Source organism: Salmo trutta, chromosome 10 (genome assembly GCF_901001165.1).
Source record: "Salmo trutta chromosome 10, fSalTru1.1, whole genome shotgun sequence".
Taxonomy (NCBI): Eukaryota; Metazoa; Chordata; class Actinopteri; order Salmoniformes; family Salmonidae; genus Salmo; species Salmo trutta.
This window is the reverse complement of record NC_042966.1, coordinates 9,828,365-9,848,166: the sequence shown is the minus strand read 5'-3', so window position 1 is coordinate 9,848,166 and position 19,802 is coordinate 9,828,365. Positions and strand designations below refer to the sequence as shown.

Genomic DNA, 19,802 nt, shown 5'->3' with positions numbered 1-19,802 from the left:
AAGACATGATGTAATGGGTATGCCTCTCCTCTACTCCCTGCTTTCTGCAGGGATCAGAGGACGGGTGTGTGAGTGTGTGTATGATATGTGTGTGGTGTGTTTGGGCTGGCTCATGTCGGGGTGGTACTGGCGTGCAGGTGTTGGCCAGGTGTGGATGTGGTGCCGCAGTGTCTGAAAGACTAGGAGGGGGCTTGCTTTGTGTGTGTGTGTGTGTGTGTGTGTGAGAGAGAGAGAGAAATTAGCTACTTGGCATGCAGGTCAGGCATGTGTCTCTCTCTCTCTCTCTCAGTACATGTCCATCGTGGGATTCAGCTTGTGTGATTGAGAAATATGGCAGCTCATATGGGCATTGTGTCACGGTGCATAGGGGCTCGGGTTTATTGTGTGAGGGGCAGATTTAATGTTCTGAAACGCCCTCTTGTTAGTGCATATTGGAGGAGAGGTAGGCAGGGGGAGGCTGAGGTAAGAGGAGTGAAGACAGAAAGGTGGATGAAGACATGAATAGAAAAAGAGTGGGATGTGGGAAAATGTTTTCAAGAGGATGCATATGCATAAGTCTACTGGTCTGTTAGCGGGTGGAGTTGAGTACAGTATGGACGTCTAGCGGTAGGTGCTAGTGAGTACGTGTTGAGTTCAGGTAGACGTGTATGCTGAGTTCCACATCTGACCGTAGCACCTACTCCCTAGACGGTAGGGATTGATTTGGAATTCAGCATATGGTTAGGGGTAGAGTGTTCAAGAGAGATCTGCTCCAAGATGCTAGCAGGGTCCCAGTCTTCCAAGTAGATATACACAGTCGGACACATACATGACATCCAAAACAAACAATGTGAGCAACTATTCTCAACATCATACTTCAAGTTCAAGTAAAAGATGTAAAAAGTAGACACTGATATACAGTATGGGTATAGGGTAATACAAATCAATAAAACACAATTTAAACAGAAAAACACAAGAACGATGAGGACATAGAATCCTAAAATAGGGGTCCTAGTGACATTTATCAATAAGAGCCTTGTGACTGTGTGTCGAGGCATGGCCTGTAGAATGGGGTCTGATTGGTGGTAGTATGGCCGTGCAGGCTGACAAATGTTCAGGTAGACACATGATTGCTAGCTCCGACTCGGACAGAAGCCTGCAGGACACACAATGCTCTATGTATCTGGGTCACAGGAGCCCGCAGGCCTCTGTTCTGTTGGTTTTTTATCCCCAATTCGTATCTTCCTCCCCTCCTGCCTATGCTCTGCTCTGTCTATCCTCATCCAGCTTTTCTCCTCCACATCCTCTCTCAACAGAGGGTAGGAACTCATTGAATATTTCCTCTCAAACCAGTGTAGGACAATTTTGACTTTGCAGCTTGCCCATCTAGCCGGAGTCAGTTCTGCCTCAAGGGCATGACTCATCCCAATAAACGTCAACCTGCTCAAGAGCTATCTATTGCAGGATAAATCATGTTAGATTAAACATAGCTGGCCATAAATGGATGATACAATTCACTTTATGGGTTGGTTATGTAGGCTTCTACTACAGATAATAATATGATTAGACTATATCTTTGTATAAAACAAAAAAACTGAGTTTGTCAGATTTCCAGTCATTCCAATTAATTTTATACCCCTTGATCTTCAAGAATAGGACTTGGAAATATGGAAACATAGATTAGCCAAACTGTTTACCTGAGCGTAAGCCAAAAACAAAGGACTTATTAGCCTACTCTGTTGTTTATGATTGTGTTATCATGGAGGACTGATTGGGCTCATTGCTTCGAGTTGAAAAGTGCTATTTGCGTGTGAAAAATGAGCGCCGTATGCTGCATTTGCTATACTGTAGGCCTATTGTTTACGTTTTTATTGGTGACACGTTGATATCTTGATCATTTGCAGCTGTTTGTGTCCGTTCAGCATAAGGGTATTTTTGGAGGGAATCAGCACAAATAAGATTGAGAAATAAAAGCTCTACTTGTGGTCATCTTAAAATAAACGACTTTTGACAGTATGGAGCACGACACCACGTGGGGTTTACACAGGAGGAACTCCCTTAAAAATGTTATTCCATAGGCTGGGATCTGCACTGCAGCTGTTGCAAGAGCACATTTCTCACTAGCTAGGTGTCCTCTAGTCGCAAATATAATGATTGATAGGCAGCTTAAACGTCTTCAATTCAACCATTATTGGGTTGAAATATGCATGTACATTTGGGAACAGCCATCCGCAATCTGAAAGGTGCAGATTGTCACAGGGGTCGTGGAATGGAGACCAAGACGCAGCGTGGATAGTGCTCATTCTTAATCTTTAATGAAGACACCTCAACAAAAAAACAACAACAAACGACCGATAACAGTCCCGTCAGGTACTAAGACTAAAACGGAAAACAACTACCCACAAACCCCAAAGGAAAAAAGGCTGCCTAAGTAAGTATGGCTTCCAATCAGAGACAATGAAAGACACCTGCCTCTGATTGGAAACCATACCCGGCCAAACATGGAAAACAACACATAGAAATAGAAAACTAGAACACTCCCACATAGAAAAAATAAAATAAAAAACCCACACAAAACAACCCCCTGCCACGCCCTGACCATATTACTATGGCAAATGACCTCTTTACCTGGTCAGGACGTGACAGGTGCCCCCCCCCGAAGGTGCAGACCCCGACTGCACTCCACACCAAAACCCACAAAAACAACCCTAAACATAAAGGGAGGGCAGGGAGGGTGGCCACTGTCAATGACGGCTCCTATGCTACACCCAGACCTTCCGCCAATCCTCCAGCTCCGGTGATGGCTCCGGCTCCGGGCGTAGCCCCCGTTCTGCCCGCAGATCCCTCTGCTTCTGGAACCCTGACCTGTGGATCATTACCAGAGGTTCTGCGTTGCCGACCACCGCTGAAGGCTCTGAGTTGCAGACCACCGCTGCAGGCTCTGGGCTGCAGACCACCGCCGAAGGCTCCGGACTGAGAGGCGTCGCCGAAGGCTCCGGACTGAGAGGCGTCTCCAGAGGCTCCGGGCTGAGGGGCGTCGCCGGAGGCTCCGGGCTGAGGAGCGTCGCCAGAGGCTCCGGACTGATGAGCGTCGCCAGAGGCTCCGGGCTGAGAAACGTCGCCGGAGGCTCTGGACTGGTGACCATCGCTGGAGGCTCCGGGCTGAGGAGTGTCGCTGGAGGCTTCGGGCTGAGGAGCGGAGGGCGCACTGGGGGACGAGTGCGCGGAGCCGGCACCGGACGTACTGGGCCATGGAGGCTTACTGGAGGTCTGGTGCTTGCGGCTAGCACAACCCGTCCTGGCTCGATGCTGACACTAGCCCGGCAAGGGCGGAGTGCCGGCACAGGACGAACTGGGCTGTGCTGGGGAATGCGGGGTACCGTACGTGGAGCAGGCGTAGGATATACTGGGCCAAGGATTCTCACTGGAGGTCTGACGCTTACAGCTAGCATAACCCGTCCTGGCTCAATGCTGACTCTAGCCCGGCAAGGGCGAAGCGCTGGCACAGGACGAACTGGGTTGTGCTGGGGAATGCAGGCTATCGTACGTGGAGCAGGCGTAGGATATCCTGGGCCGAAGAGCCGCACTGGAGGCCATATACGTTGAGCCGGCGCATTTTTACCTGGCTGCCGGCTAACTGTTGCACGACAACGTTGAGGAGCCTGTATCGACCGCACCGGACTATGAGTGCGTATGGGCAACCTAGTGCACATTACTTCATACTGCATTGCTCGCCCCGCTGCGCGCCTGCTCCATCATGCCCTTTCCGCCAGTCCCTCTCTCAGGAATCTAGCGTCGTACTCCTCTCTTGATTCCCTGACTGGTTCTGGTTTCCTCCATGGCTCTCTCCGAAATGCCCGGGAAGTTAGGTCAGGGCCCCCCCTGACCTAGCCAAACTCCCCTTATGCGGAGGTGAAGAGGCAGCCCCCCCAAAAAATTTGGGGGGGCTGCCTCTTCACCTCCTCAATTGGAGGATACAACGCCTCGTAATACCGTCGTTCCCTCTTAGCTTCTTCCAGTTCCTCCTTCGGGCGCTGGTACTCCCCAGCCTGGCTCCATGGTCCCTTTCCATCAAGGATCTCTTACCACGTCCATGACTCCAGGTACCTCCTCTCACGCTGCTTGGTCCTTTTATGGTGGGTAGTTCTGTCACAGGAGTCGTGGAATGGAGACCAAGACGCAGCGTGGATAGTGCTCATTCTTAATCTTTAATGAAGACACCTCAACAAAAAAACAACAAATGAACGATAACAGTCCCGTCAGGTACTGAGACTAAAACGGAAAACAACTACCCACAAACCCCAAAGGAAAACAGGCTGCCTAAGTATGGCATCCAATCAGAGACAACAAAAGACACCTGCCTCTGATTGGAAACCATACCCGGCCAAACATGGAAAACAACACATAGAAATAGGAAACTAGAACACTCCCACATAGGAAAAAAAAAAATAAAAATACACAAAACAACCCCCTGCCACGCCCTGGCCATATTACTATGGCAAATTACCTCTTTACCTGGTCAGGACGTGACACAGATAGCTAAATGACAGAGCAGCAGTGTGATTCACATCAATTCGCTATGTATATCCAACCCAGTATTACAGATTATTGTGAAATAGACACAAATTGCTTATTGGAAATTTGTGACAGGCACATGAAAAATATATATTTTTTGTGTGCTGTACATGATTTTGTATACAGTGCATTGGAATCCCGGATGAAGACAGTAGGTTACTTAAATTGAATTGAAGACGTTTAAGCTGCCTATCAATCATTGTTTTTGCGACTAGAGGACAGCTAGCTAGCGAAAAATGTGCTCTTGCAACAAGCTGCAGTGAGGATCCCCGGCTTTGGAATAAATGTTTAAGGGAGTACCTCCTTTCTGTGGTGTTGTGGTCCATAATGTCAAAAATAGTTTAGAAGGGAGGTTGGTCGGGGAGGATGAGTAGGCGTATAACGGGAACGTCTATCAACCCAAAGGTTGTGTGTTTGAATCTCATCATGGATAACTTTAGCATTTTCGCTGATTAGTTACTTTGCAACTACTTAGCATGTTAGCTAACCCTGACCTTAACCCTTTAACCTAACTCCTAAACCTAACCTTTTAAGTACAGCTAGCATGTAAACTAGCCCTAACCTTAACCCCTAAACCATACCCTAACCTTAACCCCTAACCCTAATGTTAACCCCTAGCTTAGCTAACGTTAGACACCTAACTAGCCTAGCTAACATTAGCCCCAACAAATTGTAGTTTGTGTAATGTACACAAATGCATTATGAAGAAAGACACAAACCGGTGTGCGTGGCACCTACTACCATACCCCGTTCAAAGGCACTTAAATATTTTGTCTGGCCCACTCACACTCTGAACGGCACACAGACATAATCCATGTCTCAATTGTCTCAAGGCTTTAAAATCCTTCTTTAACCTGTTTCCTCCTAAATCTACAGTGATTGAAGTGGATTTAACAAGTAAAATCAATAAGGGACCATAGCTTTCACATGGATTCACCTGGTCAGTCTACGTCATGGAAGCATGTTTTGTACACTCAGTGTAGCTTGGAATGTAGCGTACAAAAGCCTATTCCTGCCCTTTTCCCGCGATCCATCAAACGCATTTGGTGTCATAGTGGTCTCTGACTTGTGGTCAGACTCGCTCAGGCGGAGCAAACTTAAACTTGCAATGATGATTTCAATGTCGTTGAGAAAACAGAAATCCGTTTTTTTGTTATCCATTACATGTAACAGTCTACATGTAATCCGTTACTCCCCAATCCTGAGTATGATATATTTGAATGTAGCAGGGTCATTCTTGAATTGCGGTGGTGTTTGCGTCCCTCGCCTTGAAAAACACTTGACAAATAGTTACATATACATGGCATTGTTGAGTACTCGTTTCTGATTGGGTTGAACAGCATTCTAGAGCATGCATTATTTCCCTTTATAAATTGGGTGGTTCGAGCCCTCAATGCTGATTGGCTGAAATCCGTGGTATATTTAAGCAATATGGGGGGGGGGGGGGGGGGTTCGGGGGGGGGGGGTGATATATGGCCAATATACTATGGCTAAGGGCTCTTCTTAGGCACAAAGCATCGAGGTGCCTTATTGCTATTATAAACTGGTTACCAACGTAATTAGAGCAGTAAAAATAAATGTTTTGTCATAGCCGTGGTATATGGTCTGATATACCACGGCTGTCAGCCAACCAGCATTCAGGGCTCGAACCACTTTATCCCTTTCATATTGAACTGTTTATTAATCACAAATCATAATGCAAGTCCTTTATACTGCAAAACTTTAAGTATATGCATTGTTTAGGGCAAGCATATTGGCTTAACCGAGTAGTGATGAGTACAGTTGTAGTGACATGTTTTTGGCATTTAGGGATATTTATCTATTATTTTGAAAGCTAGAAAGAAAACATAGTATTTAGTACTGTATATTGTATAGATCAATGAAAACAAAAAAGGCTATTAAAATACATTTCTATTTGAAAAAATGTAATATTTGCCCCTATGTTTTATGTAATTTGTGCTACTACCTTGAAAATAACTTATTACAAAGATATGGAAGGACTTCGACCATTCCTTCCAGTGGCAAACTGTTATCGGGGGAGGGGTCTCAAGATGCTATTTTCGAAACTTGGTTTTACATCAGCAATTTTCCTGTTATTATACTGTATGTCACTTGGTAAATTAGTGTAGTTAGTTAGTCTAGCCAGCTACAGTATCTAAACGTAGTAACCATGTCCGAATTACACCCAGGCACGCAGGGAACGTGCCCAGGGGCCCTGACTTCTAGGGGGCCCCATTTGATTTTGTTAGTCACTCTCACTCAGATATCATATTAACATGGCTTAAGTCATGTGTAGAATTGCAGGAAATTAGCTTTTAAAACTGCAAAAATGTATCCCCACCCCATGGCAAAATGTGTAGAATTGCAGGAAATTTGCTGTAAAACTGCACAAAAATATGTTTAATGTTACGCAAACGTATTTGTTAATTTTTTGTTAATAAAATACTTTTTAATCCCACCGCTGCGTTAATGTGAGTTAATGTGTAGTGGCTAATTGTATAGCTAATAGGCTATGTGTTTGTAGATCGACTGAGGTAAATGAAGCTACAGCAACCAATGTGATAATGGCTGGGATAATTTTTGCTAGTTTTCGCTGTTCTCCAAATTGCATTCTAGTGTTTTAACATTGTAAAGAAATGCAGTAAATGAGCTTCAACTTTCTTAAGACTTCCCTTCGGACCTCACTTAAACTCAGACCCTGACTAAGAAAAGTATTAGCTAATTCAGGGCCGGCTCTAGCCTTTTGGGGGCCCTAAGCGAGATTTGGTTGGTATTTGGCCATGATTGTCACTTTAGAAAATCCAAAATTACCTAAAATGTGTCATTGGTGTTAGCGTAATTGGTGTTACTAATCCTACTGGTGGCACAGTGTTATCATAATGGTAAAAATTATTTAAAGTCATTAAGCTGCCATATTAGTTGATGAAAATACACCCCCCCCCCCATAAAAGTTAACTTTTTCCTAAAATGCCATGCCCAAATGCCACTGCAATTCAAGAACGACCCAGTTGTTTAGATTAGTGATAAACTAGTCCGCTAACATCCCCAATTTAGACAAACCAAAAAAGTATAGTGTACTTGACAGGCCTACATAATGTTGTGACAGTGTCTTGGTTATAGCCTACCATTGACACTGTGACTCAAGGACTCTACACACAGTTACAATAGCCAAATACATCCTAATAGATTCAATGAACTTTGCCCTCTGTGTTGGAGGCTGCCCAAATTCCATTAAAAAGCCAAGCTTCTTAAATCCAGTGTCTGTGTATTACTTTAATCCGCTCCTGAATTTGAGCCAGCTAATTGTGTGAATGGTAGGCATTCAGTTGAATTGCTAGCCAGCCGGTGTGGGTGTATTATTGGTATGGGTGTAGTGTCTGGTAAACATTTGATTAATTGTTCGGAAGCAGTTACAAGCAATTAAAATACTATTATGATGGCACTGAAGGACATTGGAAATTAATCTGAGCTATCATCACAATAATTAGCCCCTCACTTTCCGACTGGATCTGATGGAGAGAGAAATATGATGATATTTTATACCTCTCCTTTTTTAGTCTTCAGAAAGACTTAAACTTCTCCCTCTCTCTACACCGATAAAGTATACTTTCAAACCTTCCCAACTTTATTTGTCACAGCTGCGTTATCTCTGAAACGTCTGACTGGCAGCGGATAGACGGGTCTTTCTCACTCGCTCCCCCCTTTTCTCCCTCTCACACATTTCTCTCCATCCTTCTCTCTCTCTCTGACAAAGTGTTGTCTGGCCTAATGGATGGAAACATATCTAACTCTCTCTCTCTCTCTCTCTCTCTCTCTCTCTCTCTCTCTCTCCCCCTAGCAACAGCCAAACTACTGGAGCTTCAAGGTCAGTTTGTGTTTTAGTGTGAATCTATGTCTCTGTCTCTGTGGATTGGTCTAGAATGGGACAATCTGTGTGTGCATCTTTGTGCTTCTCTTACCTCAATGTGAGTGTTGTAGTGTTGGAACACACTACTGAGACGTATCACTGGTGTTGAAGTACATCTGCTGCTATGTTTTGAGTCCCTCATAAAGGGCCAAATCCTAACTTGATATTCATGTGCTGAAATTGCTCATCACGTAAAATCATGCATTGATGTCAATGGGAGATTTGTGCGAAAAGTAACTTGTGCCTGGAACTCAAGTTAGGATTCGGGCCAAAGAGAATTACAAAAGCAGGCATCCTTGAATAACCCTAATGAATATGTAATATTTTATATAAAAATATATGCATATGTAAATAATTTGCCTGATTTGCAAAAGTTTGGGGTTACATTCCATTGCTTATAAATCACCATGGCTGTAGAACAGTTCTGTCTACAAGGTTGAGGTACTCTTAGTGGACACAAATCGCATTCTGGCCCAATATGGCTGCCGTGCATCACCCAGGTGGGCACTTTATATCGATTCCCCCATATTCTGGAATGTCACTATGTAAAGCTGATACAGATCATGTGGAATGGAAGGGCTACTGATTCTGTTGCCTCATCAGATAAGGCCCTATCATATGGAGGGGGCAAGTGACGCTACAGTACATATGTGACCAACCGCCTCAATTCGGTCTTATGTAGCAAAATTTGAAATTGTGTTTTTTACATTGGATAAAAGTATAGACTAAGAGCTACAAAATGGTATATCATACACTGCAGTTGATGAACAATGGGAAAGTAATTCTGCTTTGAAAGTTGATAAACTTGCAGCCCCACTTTTGAGAAAATGGCCCTTGAATGTTTTGGTACACCTACTGGATAACTATTCTTTGTCTACACCCATTCAGCATTGTTCACACCCTCTTAAGCTTTAGCCACACCCATCTCTTTAAGGATTCACATGTGAGGCCATGTGCTAAACAGAGTGAGTAAAATAGTGTAGTAAACAACCAAAAATGTCAAGACTAAAAGTGGTGGAAGTAGTAGCCTACAATAAGGAAAACATCCAGGTAAAAATACACTTTATCTAGTTCATGGCCTATATCCTAATCCAACTTTGGTGCAGGTCATGTTGTTCTTCACATTACCATCTCTGGTAAACACACACTATTTTAAAGGAAATCTAAGTGGCACAAGATACAGAAGGTGTAAACTGTACAGTGAAATAGTTATTTGCAAAGTTGCATAGTTGCAATATCAAAAATAGAAAGTGTTCAGATAAAATATTTAATAATTATTAGATGCTTACCCAGACACACTTGTCTAAATTGATGGGTCATGTGAAGGAAATGCTATAGATGGGTCTCTATTGAAATACAACAGATGGCCGTAATCACCCCCAGACACACCTGGCTAACTTGATGGGTCATGTGATCATCTGGAGTCTTTTGTTTAGAAATGCAACTAGCTAGCTAGCTAAGCAATGAACTATAATTCCAACCCATAGCTACAGTACAAACAGATTGTCATAGATAGCCACCATGCATGAAATGCTGTAGTATGAATCTGCATGTCGCTAAAGCTAGCCAACTAGGTTCAATGTTAGCTATCTAGCTACTAATAATCTAGATACTAGATACTAATAATATTACTACACAGATCATACACGTAACATTAGCTAGCGAGCCAGCAAGCTAACATTCGCTAGCTAGCTAACAGTACGCTTTAACTTGCAATGAAAACAACTTTCTGACAAAATTAGAAATGTATAATATCTGAAAATATAGCTAGACTCTTAAGGCGTCAGCATGCTTCAGTTTGGCTGGCACCTAGCCGAACTCGGCTAGCCGAACCGAACCGAAGAGTGCTAGCGGTGGGAAGGATTATCTACACATACTGAGCAGCTCATGTTATAGACAGAAGCGTGCTACATGGCAGACCAATCCGAAATCGGCATGTACAGCCCACCCATTATCTCAGCCAATCATGGCTAGCGGGAAGGTTCCTGCCTTTTTCTGTGGCTAAACCAACTAGGCTTGGAATTTAACTATTTTATTAGTATTTACAGATGCCATGCAAATGCGTTATTAAGGCACATGAAAGTTCACATGTTCCAGAAGGCATTTCTGCCCATTTTGATAGAAAAAATATATGAAAACAAATTACGTTCAAATGCCTATCCTGTGAAGTAGTGACGTGTGACATAGGGAATAATTCCCTATGACAGAGATTTGACTGCTGTGTGTTGCTGACAAAAGAACAAAGCAGGAGAGGAGAGAGGAAAGAACAAGGGATGGCAGGATGTTTAAAGCCCATGTTTTTCCTACTACAAGTTTCTACATTGGCATGAAGGGCAGAGTTGATGCTATCAGAATGAATGGATGACAAACAAACATTTACAGTGTAGGATGGTACTGTCAAGTATCTGTGTAGCATCTACACAGAAGCCTTCTACACACAGAGGCATTCCCTTAGTGTTACAGTCGCTCCACTGCATTTCCATTGTAAATGTACAGAATATTTCATAGTTTAGTCACAAATGCGCATTTCCTATTTGGATTTACAATCCCTGTTTGATCAACTTACATGTCATACAGTACATCCCTCACAATTACATAACTGGTGGTTTCCTCATATGCCAGAAGTCCATTTCCCTCTTATCTCGGTCAATGTCACACACACTAGCTTTATTGAATCCCATGTTTGCTGTCGGCTCCCAGCTCTAACGGGATTGGTTATCACCCGTCTTCCCTTCCTCTCAGGGAGTCGGGTAGTCTGCTGCTCTGCTCTCACTATTCTGCAGCGGTGCTCCTCGCTCGCTGCGTGTTTCTGTGTGTGTGCGTGTGTTTGTGTCTCAATGTGTGTTGATGTGTGTGTTTGTAACGTTCCCATGCTGGTCTCTTTTGATGTTTCATTGGCTTGCTTACACTCCACATGAGCATGTACACACGCAAACACACACCCTGTAGATTATCATACAAACATGCCTACATTCACGTGGACGGGCGTGGATGGACCCATACTGTAAATACACACACGCACACATCAACACCTGGAAAAAAATGTGGATAATAATGTTCCAAGGACTCCCCTCCTCCTCAAATTCTCTCACATGCTCCAACAAGACGGTGGGATTGTCTGTCCGTCTGTTTAAACTAGTCTCCATAGGGAAGGCCCTGCCGCGCATTCATATGCTTGCAGTGCCCTCTCTCCACCTCTTGACTGCGAAGACTGCTAGGCAGCAACAGAGGAACGGAGGACTGTATAATTCCCTCCCTCTTTGCAAATCTAAGCCCCACTAATAGAAACGTTAGTACCGTCGTCTGCACCTCATAGGCCTCTGTCTGTCTCGAGCGGGGAAATAATCCAAGTCCATTGTCTCCTCTCTCCAACCTTACTGCTGAATCAGGCTCGGAAGTCTATATACTATAGTTAAGGTGCATTCCAAATGGCACCCTATTCCTGACGTAGTGCATTCCTTTTTGACCGGAGTCCTATGGGCCCTGGTCAAAAGTAGTGCACTACAAAGGGAATAACACAAGCTTAGAACCACGTAAAGGCTCCTATTCAGTGACACTCTCTGTATTCACATGTACAATGAGTCATTCATCAGATCCAGGGGAAGTAATCATGTGTCCTAAAGTACATGGATTCCTTGAGCTCGACTCCTTTCATCCAGAGCTGTTCACCAAAGAAAATGGATTCAATGCAGGAGCTATTGTTAGGTATTCTGTAAGTGGCTTCCAAGCTAGCACATTTGGTTCCTTGGAAGTTGTGGGAACATATGTTTTTGGTTTCACATTGGTTGTGGGAACAAAGTTATACATTCCCTGACCGGTAAAACGGAACATTTTTAAATGTTCTGAGAACACATGAAAGTGTTGCCTGTTCTGGGTAAGTGTATTTTTAGGTTGCGGGGAGGTTCTGAGAACGTTTTACTCTGGTCCCTTCTTGGGAGGTTTTTATTAACGCTCTGAGAATGGAAATGATAGATTATTTGGAGGTTTTTTAATAACTTCCTTAAACTTTCACTCCACGTTTCAATAAGACTGGACTGTTAATAACATTGCTAGCTTATTTTGGAGACTTTTTTAATACTCCAAGCACAAATAGGACACATGAAAATGAATTTCCTTAGGCATTCATTTTTTATTGTGAAACGGCATCAGTGAGATTCAAACCTATAATCTTCTGTTCTCCATCCATGAAATTCGTCCACTGCGCCACCAGGATGGAGCTAGCATGCCATGTTTTTTTTACGCATACAAAGCTTTGCGCCACCAGGATGGAGCTAGCATGCCATGTTTTTTTTACGCATACAAAGCTTTGCGGTTTGCTGAAGTACTGAAATTCCCACAGAAGAACATTATTTCCTAACGTTCTTGAACAATTTGAGAACATTCCAAATGTCAAAACAGTTGGAGAATGTTGCTAGAACATTGCCAACATTTAAATGAAATGTAACCACGTTTGAACATTTAGGAAATGTTCTGTTAAAGTAAAGACATACCAACACATTTAAGATTTTTTGACAAGTTCCGTAAATGTGCTGAGAATGTTCCAATGCCAAGCAACTATCCTGCACTATTCACAGAAAGTTGTGAAAGGTTGTATGCAAAATTACCATAGGACAACCATGCTCTCACCAAGCACTAAGAAACGTTCTCAGGACGTTATGTAATAGCTGGGTTAACAAAGAAGCAGAGTTGAACACACACACACACACACACACACACACCCACACACACACACACACACACACACACACACACACACACACACACACACACACACACACACACACACACACACAACACCACCAACAACAATAGCAACAACAAAAACGCTGTTTCACGTAGATGAAATCCCTGGACCATCCATGACACTCGGGGTCCTATGGCTAGCTCAGTAGCTAAACCATTTGGACAGCTGCTATTGTTGTCTTTGGCTGTTTGTGTGTTGATATGACATTGGGTGGAAAATTACTATTCCCTGATATCTCAGAGAACGGCCTGCGTGGTGTTTTTTTACAGCCCTAAAAGGCGTAGGATGCCAGCGGCTGCCATGTTTCCCCTAGCGACTGCCTTATGCTGTGGCACGTGGTCAGAATCACTTATCAAGTGCTTGACTATGATTCGCCAAGACAAAGACAATGTTTGGTGCTTAAGTTAATAATTTAATGAGAACTTATTAAGGACTTCTTTTACACTGGAGATGCAAAATAAAAATCCTCAGAAAAGTAACTGCTTTGTTAAGTAACTGTAATTAGATAAATGTTATATGAGGCGAGATCGGCTTTATGTATACAATTTTTGCACAAGGAGTGGTTGTAAGGGAAAATGTATGGAGTAAAAAGTACAATATTTTCTTTAAGAATGTAGTTAAGTAAAAGTAAAAGTTGTCAAAAATCGAAATAGTAAAATAATGAACGAAACAACATCAGTAGTACTTTAACGTATTTTTACTTAAGTACATTACACCACTGCATTGTACATCATATGATTCAATTGTGCAGGTCAAACCTGTGCTCATACACATAGCCCAAAGACACTGAGGTCAAAGGCTAGCCTAACTCCAAAGCATACACTACTTTGCTTTATTGTCCATTACAACACTATTACTACGGCTTATCAATGAACATCTTCTTCAAGGCTTTATATTCAGTTCAGTTAAGCAACTTAGGGGTGAATCCCCACTTCAGTCAAATTTTAAATTAGTCTCCCACTGACATCAATGCTAAGTGAAAATGTGACTTCGGTTGTGGTTAGGATTTGCCCCATCAGGATGTCCATTGAGTGACTCCTTGGTATTCGTTTTTAGGGATTTGTATAGACGGGCCTCATCCCCCAATTACAGAGCTCACTGGAACGGTATGCCAGGACTGCATGGTGCTAATGGCCATCAAATAGGAGGGGGTTGCCCGAGTTCCACAGGGGGGCGGAGACAGGGGTGGGGAAGGGGTTCAGGGGGCGTGGGTGGCACAGCTGTGCACAGCTGCCGTGTCAATCATCACATACATTGCTTATTGATCTGAGAAAATCCACGTTTGACAAAGCCAGCCAATCGGTGGTGAGAAATCTGTGATGAGGTATTGGCATTTGGACAGACAGGACTTAGGGGAACAGTAATATAGTGAGTTTAAGGATGGTCAAACAGACCAAGGGCAATGTAACTATACAGCAGTACATGAATGACTGGAGAGAGAGAGCGAGAGAGAGAGAGGGAGAGAGCGAGAGAGAGAGAGAGAGTGAGAGAGCGAGAGAGAGAGAGGGAGAGAGCGAGAAAGAGAGAGCGAGAGAACGAGAGAGAGAGAGAGAGAGAGAGAGAGAGAGAGAGAGAGAGAGAGAGAGAGAGAGAGAAAGAGAGAGAGAGAGAGAGAGAGAGAGAGAGAGAGAGAGGGGGGGAGAGAAAGAGAGAGAGAGAGAGAGGGAGAGAGAGAGAGAGAGAGAGAGAGAGAGAGAGAGAGAGGGGAGAGGAGGGTACAGAGATGACTAAGGCAGCATCTGCACAGATAATACCAACGTGATGACATTCTGGTAGAGATACAGTAAAGTGAATGATGGAGACTTAGGATTGTGAAGAAATTGTTTTAGACAGTTGACAGTTTGAGACAAACAGTATAGTCATACAGAGACCCACAATAAGGGACCAAGATGCTGAACATAGAGGTAAGAAATGATTGTGCAAATGAGTGACACTTTCTCGCTGCTACTAAACTTATCAGTAAACGTGTTGTCTGTTACTTGACAAATTATTGATTTCCAGTTATATTGCTTATACGGTTGTCCAGTGTCATACATTGTATTGTTTTGGTATTTTCTCCTCATAACGGAAGAGTTATCCATCTGCATAGTTCTTCTTATTGACACAGATAACACTGACCGCTCCATGACTGATATATGATGCAATATAGCCTTTGTATTTTCAGTAATAAAAGAAATGGCTTTATAAAAGCCCATGGGATCTCCAGTAAAGATTACAGCGCCTTAGCAGGAGTCAGAAGAGAGAAGCACTGTCATAAACCAAGGGCAAATGCATTAGACAGAATGTCTTTATAAGACATAGATGAGGTCATGGGGTAACAGGACAAGCTAGTTCTTCTCCAGCAGTCGTAATGGCTTCGTAAGGCTGTTGACATAATGACGTAACACTGTCACAACAGATCATAATAGTTTTCCGACAACCAAACTGACTTATAACGGTCGGACCGGCTCGGATGTTATTTATTCATTAGAGGAGACCTTTATTACAGTATCTATCAAAGTTTGATTGCATAGGTAGAAACTTGTTTATGATTGACGAGGGCAAGGGTGGAATTCACTACTGTGAAATCTCCAGGCATCCCCTTCAAACATTTTTTTTGAATTTCCCCTGAGATTTTCAGTTTTGAAACCACATTCCCAGGTGCTCCTCCCCGATTCCTCTCCTGTCCTCCCTCGGAGTGTGTTGTTTAAGAGGACGGTTGTGTAGAGGTTTATTGGCCGTTATCCCAGTGAAAATAGCAGCTCTTAAAGTAGACAGACGCAGCGGGAATAAAACGTGGGCATACAGAGTGCAGCCGAGCTTGTCCTCTGGTTCCCAGGAACACCTGGAGAGAAGGCCTGCCCTCTGAGCCTCTCCGCAGCTGCTGCTTTCACACTGAAATGAGAACTAATTAGGAGAAAGCGGAGTGGAAGTCAACCACCATATTGCACTTTACGCCTTTTCCTCTCGTTTTTTGTTGGTCTCCCTCACTTGGGCTCAACATCAAGTGGCTATTGCGCTCTTACGGGCTTGCACGCAAACACCTGCATAAACACTTGCACATGCTTATTTGCTACACATACAAACTCCCGCTCTGTCTCTCGCCTTCCCTCCTCACACTTCTCCCTTGCTGTATGTTTCCAGTCTCAGGCTTCCTCCCTCGGCCCTTCTCTCTCTCTCTCTCTCTCTCTCTCTCTCTCTCTCTCTCTCTCTCTCTCTCTCTCTCTCTCTCCCTCTCTTTCTCTCGCTCTACCTCTCCCTCCCCTGCTCCCCACTTCCTCTCTACAGCTGACTAACCACAAACTTTGTAATTCCCTCGTGCCACCAACTTCTTTGCTCAACAGCTTGATGCTTGTGGGATGTTAGGAGCAGAAGGTGTACCGCTTCTGGCTCACACACGTGTCATACATCTCAACACAAATGAGGGGCACCACTTGCAACCTGTCATCCCACTCAATTCATGACAGAAGTGTGTGTTTGTGTGTGCAAGCGTGCGTGTGTGTCCATCTTCACCTACTGTGTGTGTGTTTCTGTATGTGCATGTATTTGTGTGTGTGTGTGTGTGTGTGTGTGTGTGTGTGTGTGTGTGTGTGTGTGTGTGTGTGTGTGTGTGTGTGTGTGTGTGTGTGTGTGTGTGTGTGTGTGTGTGTGTGTGTGTGTGTGCATTAGCGTGTGCGTGTTTGTATGTATTTGCGTGTGTATGTGTGAGTATACCCCCATGTACAGCTTGGGTGTGCCTATTGCTGGCACAACAAATCAAAGCGAGCCCAACTGTGGCGGTTGGGAAGAAAAACAAATGCATAAGTGAATGTGAGCAGTGTTCACAGAGAACTGTCAGAGCTCATTAGTGTAGTCTTTGGGCTGGAAAATGTCTGTCCGTAGGGATTCATTATAAACAACCTGCTCTAGCGACTCCTGCAATGCGCTGCTGTAACGAGAGGTCCATTTCCTCATATTTCCTCACATATTCATCTTCCCTCTGTGGTTCAAATTGGGCAGGTGAAGTCTTTTTTGTTCACCTTAATTTAACCAGGTAAACTAGTTGAGAACAAGTTCTGAAGTCTGAAGCCTTAGCTTTGTTCGTTAGTGTTCTTTTGGTTCCTCTAATTCTCTGTGGAGTTGATACTGGTGAATCTGGCATTAAACACTCAAGACCATATGATTTACATGGCGTTAATAATAGATATTTATATACACGTCAATAGATTTTCTGGGAGCTTTGTAAGATATGTTTATTGCAACCGTTTTGGTGGCTGCTGCGTCGTTGTGTTTTATGCAGTTGTCTCATCCTGAGGAAACTGCTATCCTGTTTTGTCTCTCTGTCTGGGATTGTTTTGTTGTGTCTGGTGGTTTTATCTCGTGCTATTGGTTTTCTTTCTTGCAGTGGTTGTGTTGTCTTGTCTGTGTTTTTGTGCTTGCCTTTTTGCAGTGGTTGTGTTGTTTTGTGTGTGGTGATTTGACAGCAGCTGTGTGGCTTTGCTGTTGTGTTTTTGTCGTTTTGTCATTTTGATTGTATCAATCTGTCTCTCCCTCTATCCCATAGGCCCGTACCCCCCGTGTGATCCGGCCCAACCCCAACCAGCCGGCTCTAGCCGACCAGGCCAGCAGAGTATCCTTTGCCTCGGCTGAGAGTCTGGAAACCATGTCTGAGGCTGAAGTTCCCCTCGGGTTCAACCGCATGAACCGCCTCCGCCAGAGCCTGCCCCTGGCGCGCTCATCCAGCCAGGCCAAGCTCCGCGCGCCAGGTCAGAACAACCATGGTCATATCAGGGTCATTTCACGGTCATATTAACCACAGTCGTAGCAGCCATCATCTGTGCCATCTTTGTGGTTGCAGATACGCTAGCTCTCAAGGTAGTTCTATTCGTATTCACGAGAGGTATTAGGATCACATTCTCAATATTTGGCTAATTACAGATCTAAGTGTGTACGTGATTCTATTTCGAATGAGTCACAAATTCATTTTGAAAAAGCCCCGGCATACAGGTGAGATTATTATCTCTGTCCTCTGTCCTGTGTGTAGAAGATCAGTGTGTGAGTGTTTGCGTGAACAATCAGGTCCCAAATTATTGTCACCCTTGACAAAGATGAGCAAAATATACTGCATAAAATAAATTAGATTGTATATTTTGTATAAATATATTGCATGTATTGTATGCTCAGAAAAATTCTGAAATTATATTATGTGATACTAATAATAATTGCTCAGAGAAAGATATTTTGTTGAACAAGTAATATTGTTTTTTCTCTAAAAGATAAGGGTAAAAGTTATTGTCACCCCTCTTTTCACTACCTTTCAATACCTCACTTTGCGAGGATAATTGCACTGAGCCTTTAAAAAAAAATTATGTCTTGATTGGAGAACACACTGGGAGGGATATTAGAACATTCATCCATACTGTCACGCCCTGACCTTAGAGAGCCGTTTTATTTCTCTATTTGGTTAGGTCAGGGTGTGATGTGGGGTGGGCATTCTATGCTGTATATTTCTTTGTTTTGGCCGAGTAGGGTTCCCAATCAGAGGCAGCTGTCTATCGTTGTCTCTGATTGGGAATCATACTTAGGCAGCCTTTTTCCACCTGTGTTTGTGGGTAGTTGTTTTGTATTCTGTACCTGACAGAACTGTGCACTTTTCGTTTTTGTTATTTTTGTTCGAGTGCTTCATTGTATAATAAAAATCATGAACATTTACCACGCTGCGCTTTGGTCCACTCCTTCAACTTCCGACGACAACCGTTACACATACAGAATCTTTCCAGATCCTTGATATCCTTCGCCTGCTCTTATGGACTGCCCTCTTCAATTCAAACCACAGGTTTTCAACGTGATTCAATTCCGGAGACCAAGATGGCAAAATGTTGATTCTGCGGTCAATTGGCCATTTATTTATGGATTTTGTTGTGTGCTTGTGGTTATTGTCTTGCTGGAAGATCCACTTGCGGCAAAGTTTCAGCCTCCTGGCAGAGGCAACCAGGTTTTTGTCTAAAATGTCCTTGTACTGGGTACAGTTCTTGATGCCAATGACCTTAAGAAGGGCACCAGGACCAGTGGAAGCAAAATAGCCCCATAACATCAAAGAACCACCACAATGTTTTACAGTAAATGTAGGTACAGTGCATTCGAAAAGTATTAAGACCCCTTCACTTTTTCCACCTTTTGTTACGTTAATGCCTTATTCTAAATAGATTAAATCAATCTACAAACAATACCCAATAATAACAAAGCAAAAACTGTTTTTTAGAAATGTTTGCAGATTTATAAAAATGTATAAAAACAAATATCACATTTACATAAGTATTCAGACTCTTTACTCAGTACTTTGTTCGCGCACCTTTGACAGTGATTACAGCCTCGAGTCTTCTTGGGTATGACGCTATAACCTTGGCACACCTCTATTTGGGGAGTTTCTCCCATTCATCTCTAGAGATCCTTTCAAACTCTGTCAAGTTGGATGAGGAGTGACGCTGCACAGCTATTTTCAGGTCTCTCCAGAGATGTTCGATCGGATTCACGTCCGGGCTCTGGCTGAGCCACTCAAGGACATTGAGATTTGTCCCGAAGCCACTCCAGCTTTGTCTTGGCTGTGTGCTTAGGTTTGTTGTCTTGTTTGAAGGTGAA

The 19,802-nt window shown here is 43.5% G+C and overlaps 1 protein-coding gene across 2 annotated transcripts in view; it reads left to right on the top strand.

The window, feature by feature from the left end:
• Positions 1-19,802, top strand: part of LOC115201074 (SRC kinase signaling inhibitor 1) — a 37,641-nt gene that overhangs the window by 1,476 nt on the left and 16,363 nt on the right. For both annotated transcript variants that reach the window (XM_029764312.1, XM_029764313.1), the window contains exons 2-3: positions 8,393-8,419; positions 17,728-17,929. In XM_029764312.1, the coding sequence (XP_029620172.1) occupies positions 8,393-8,419; positions 17,728-17,929 (229 nt within the window). The remainder of the gene's footprint in view (positions 1-8,392; positions 8,420-17,727; positions 17,930-19,802) is intronic.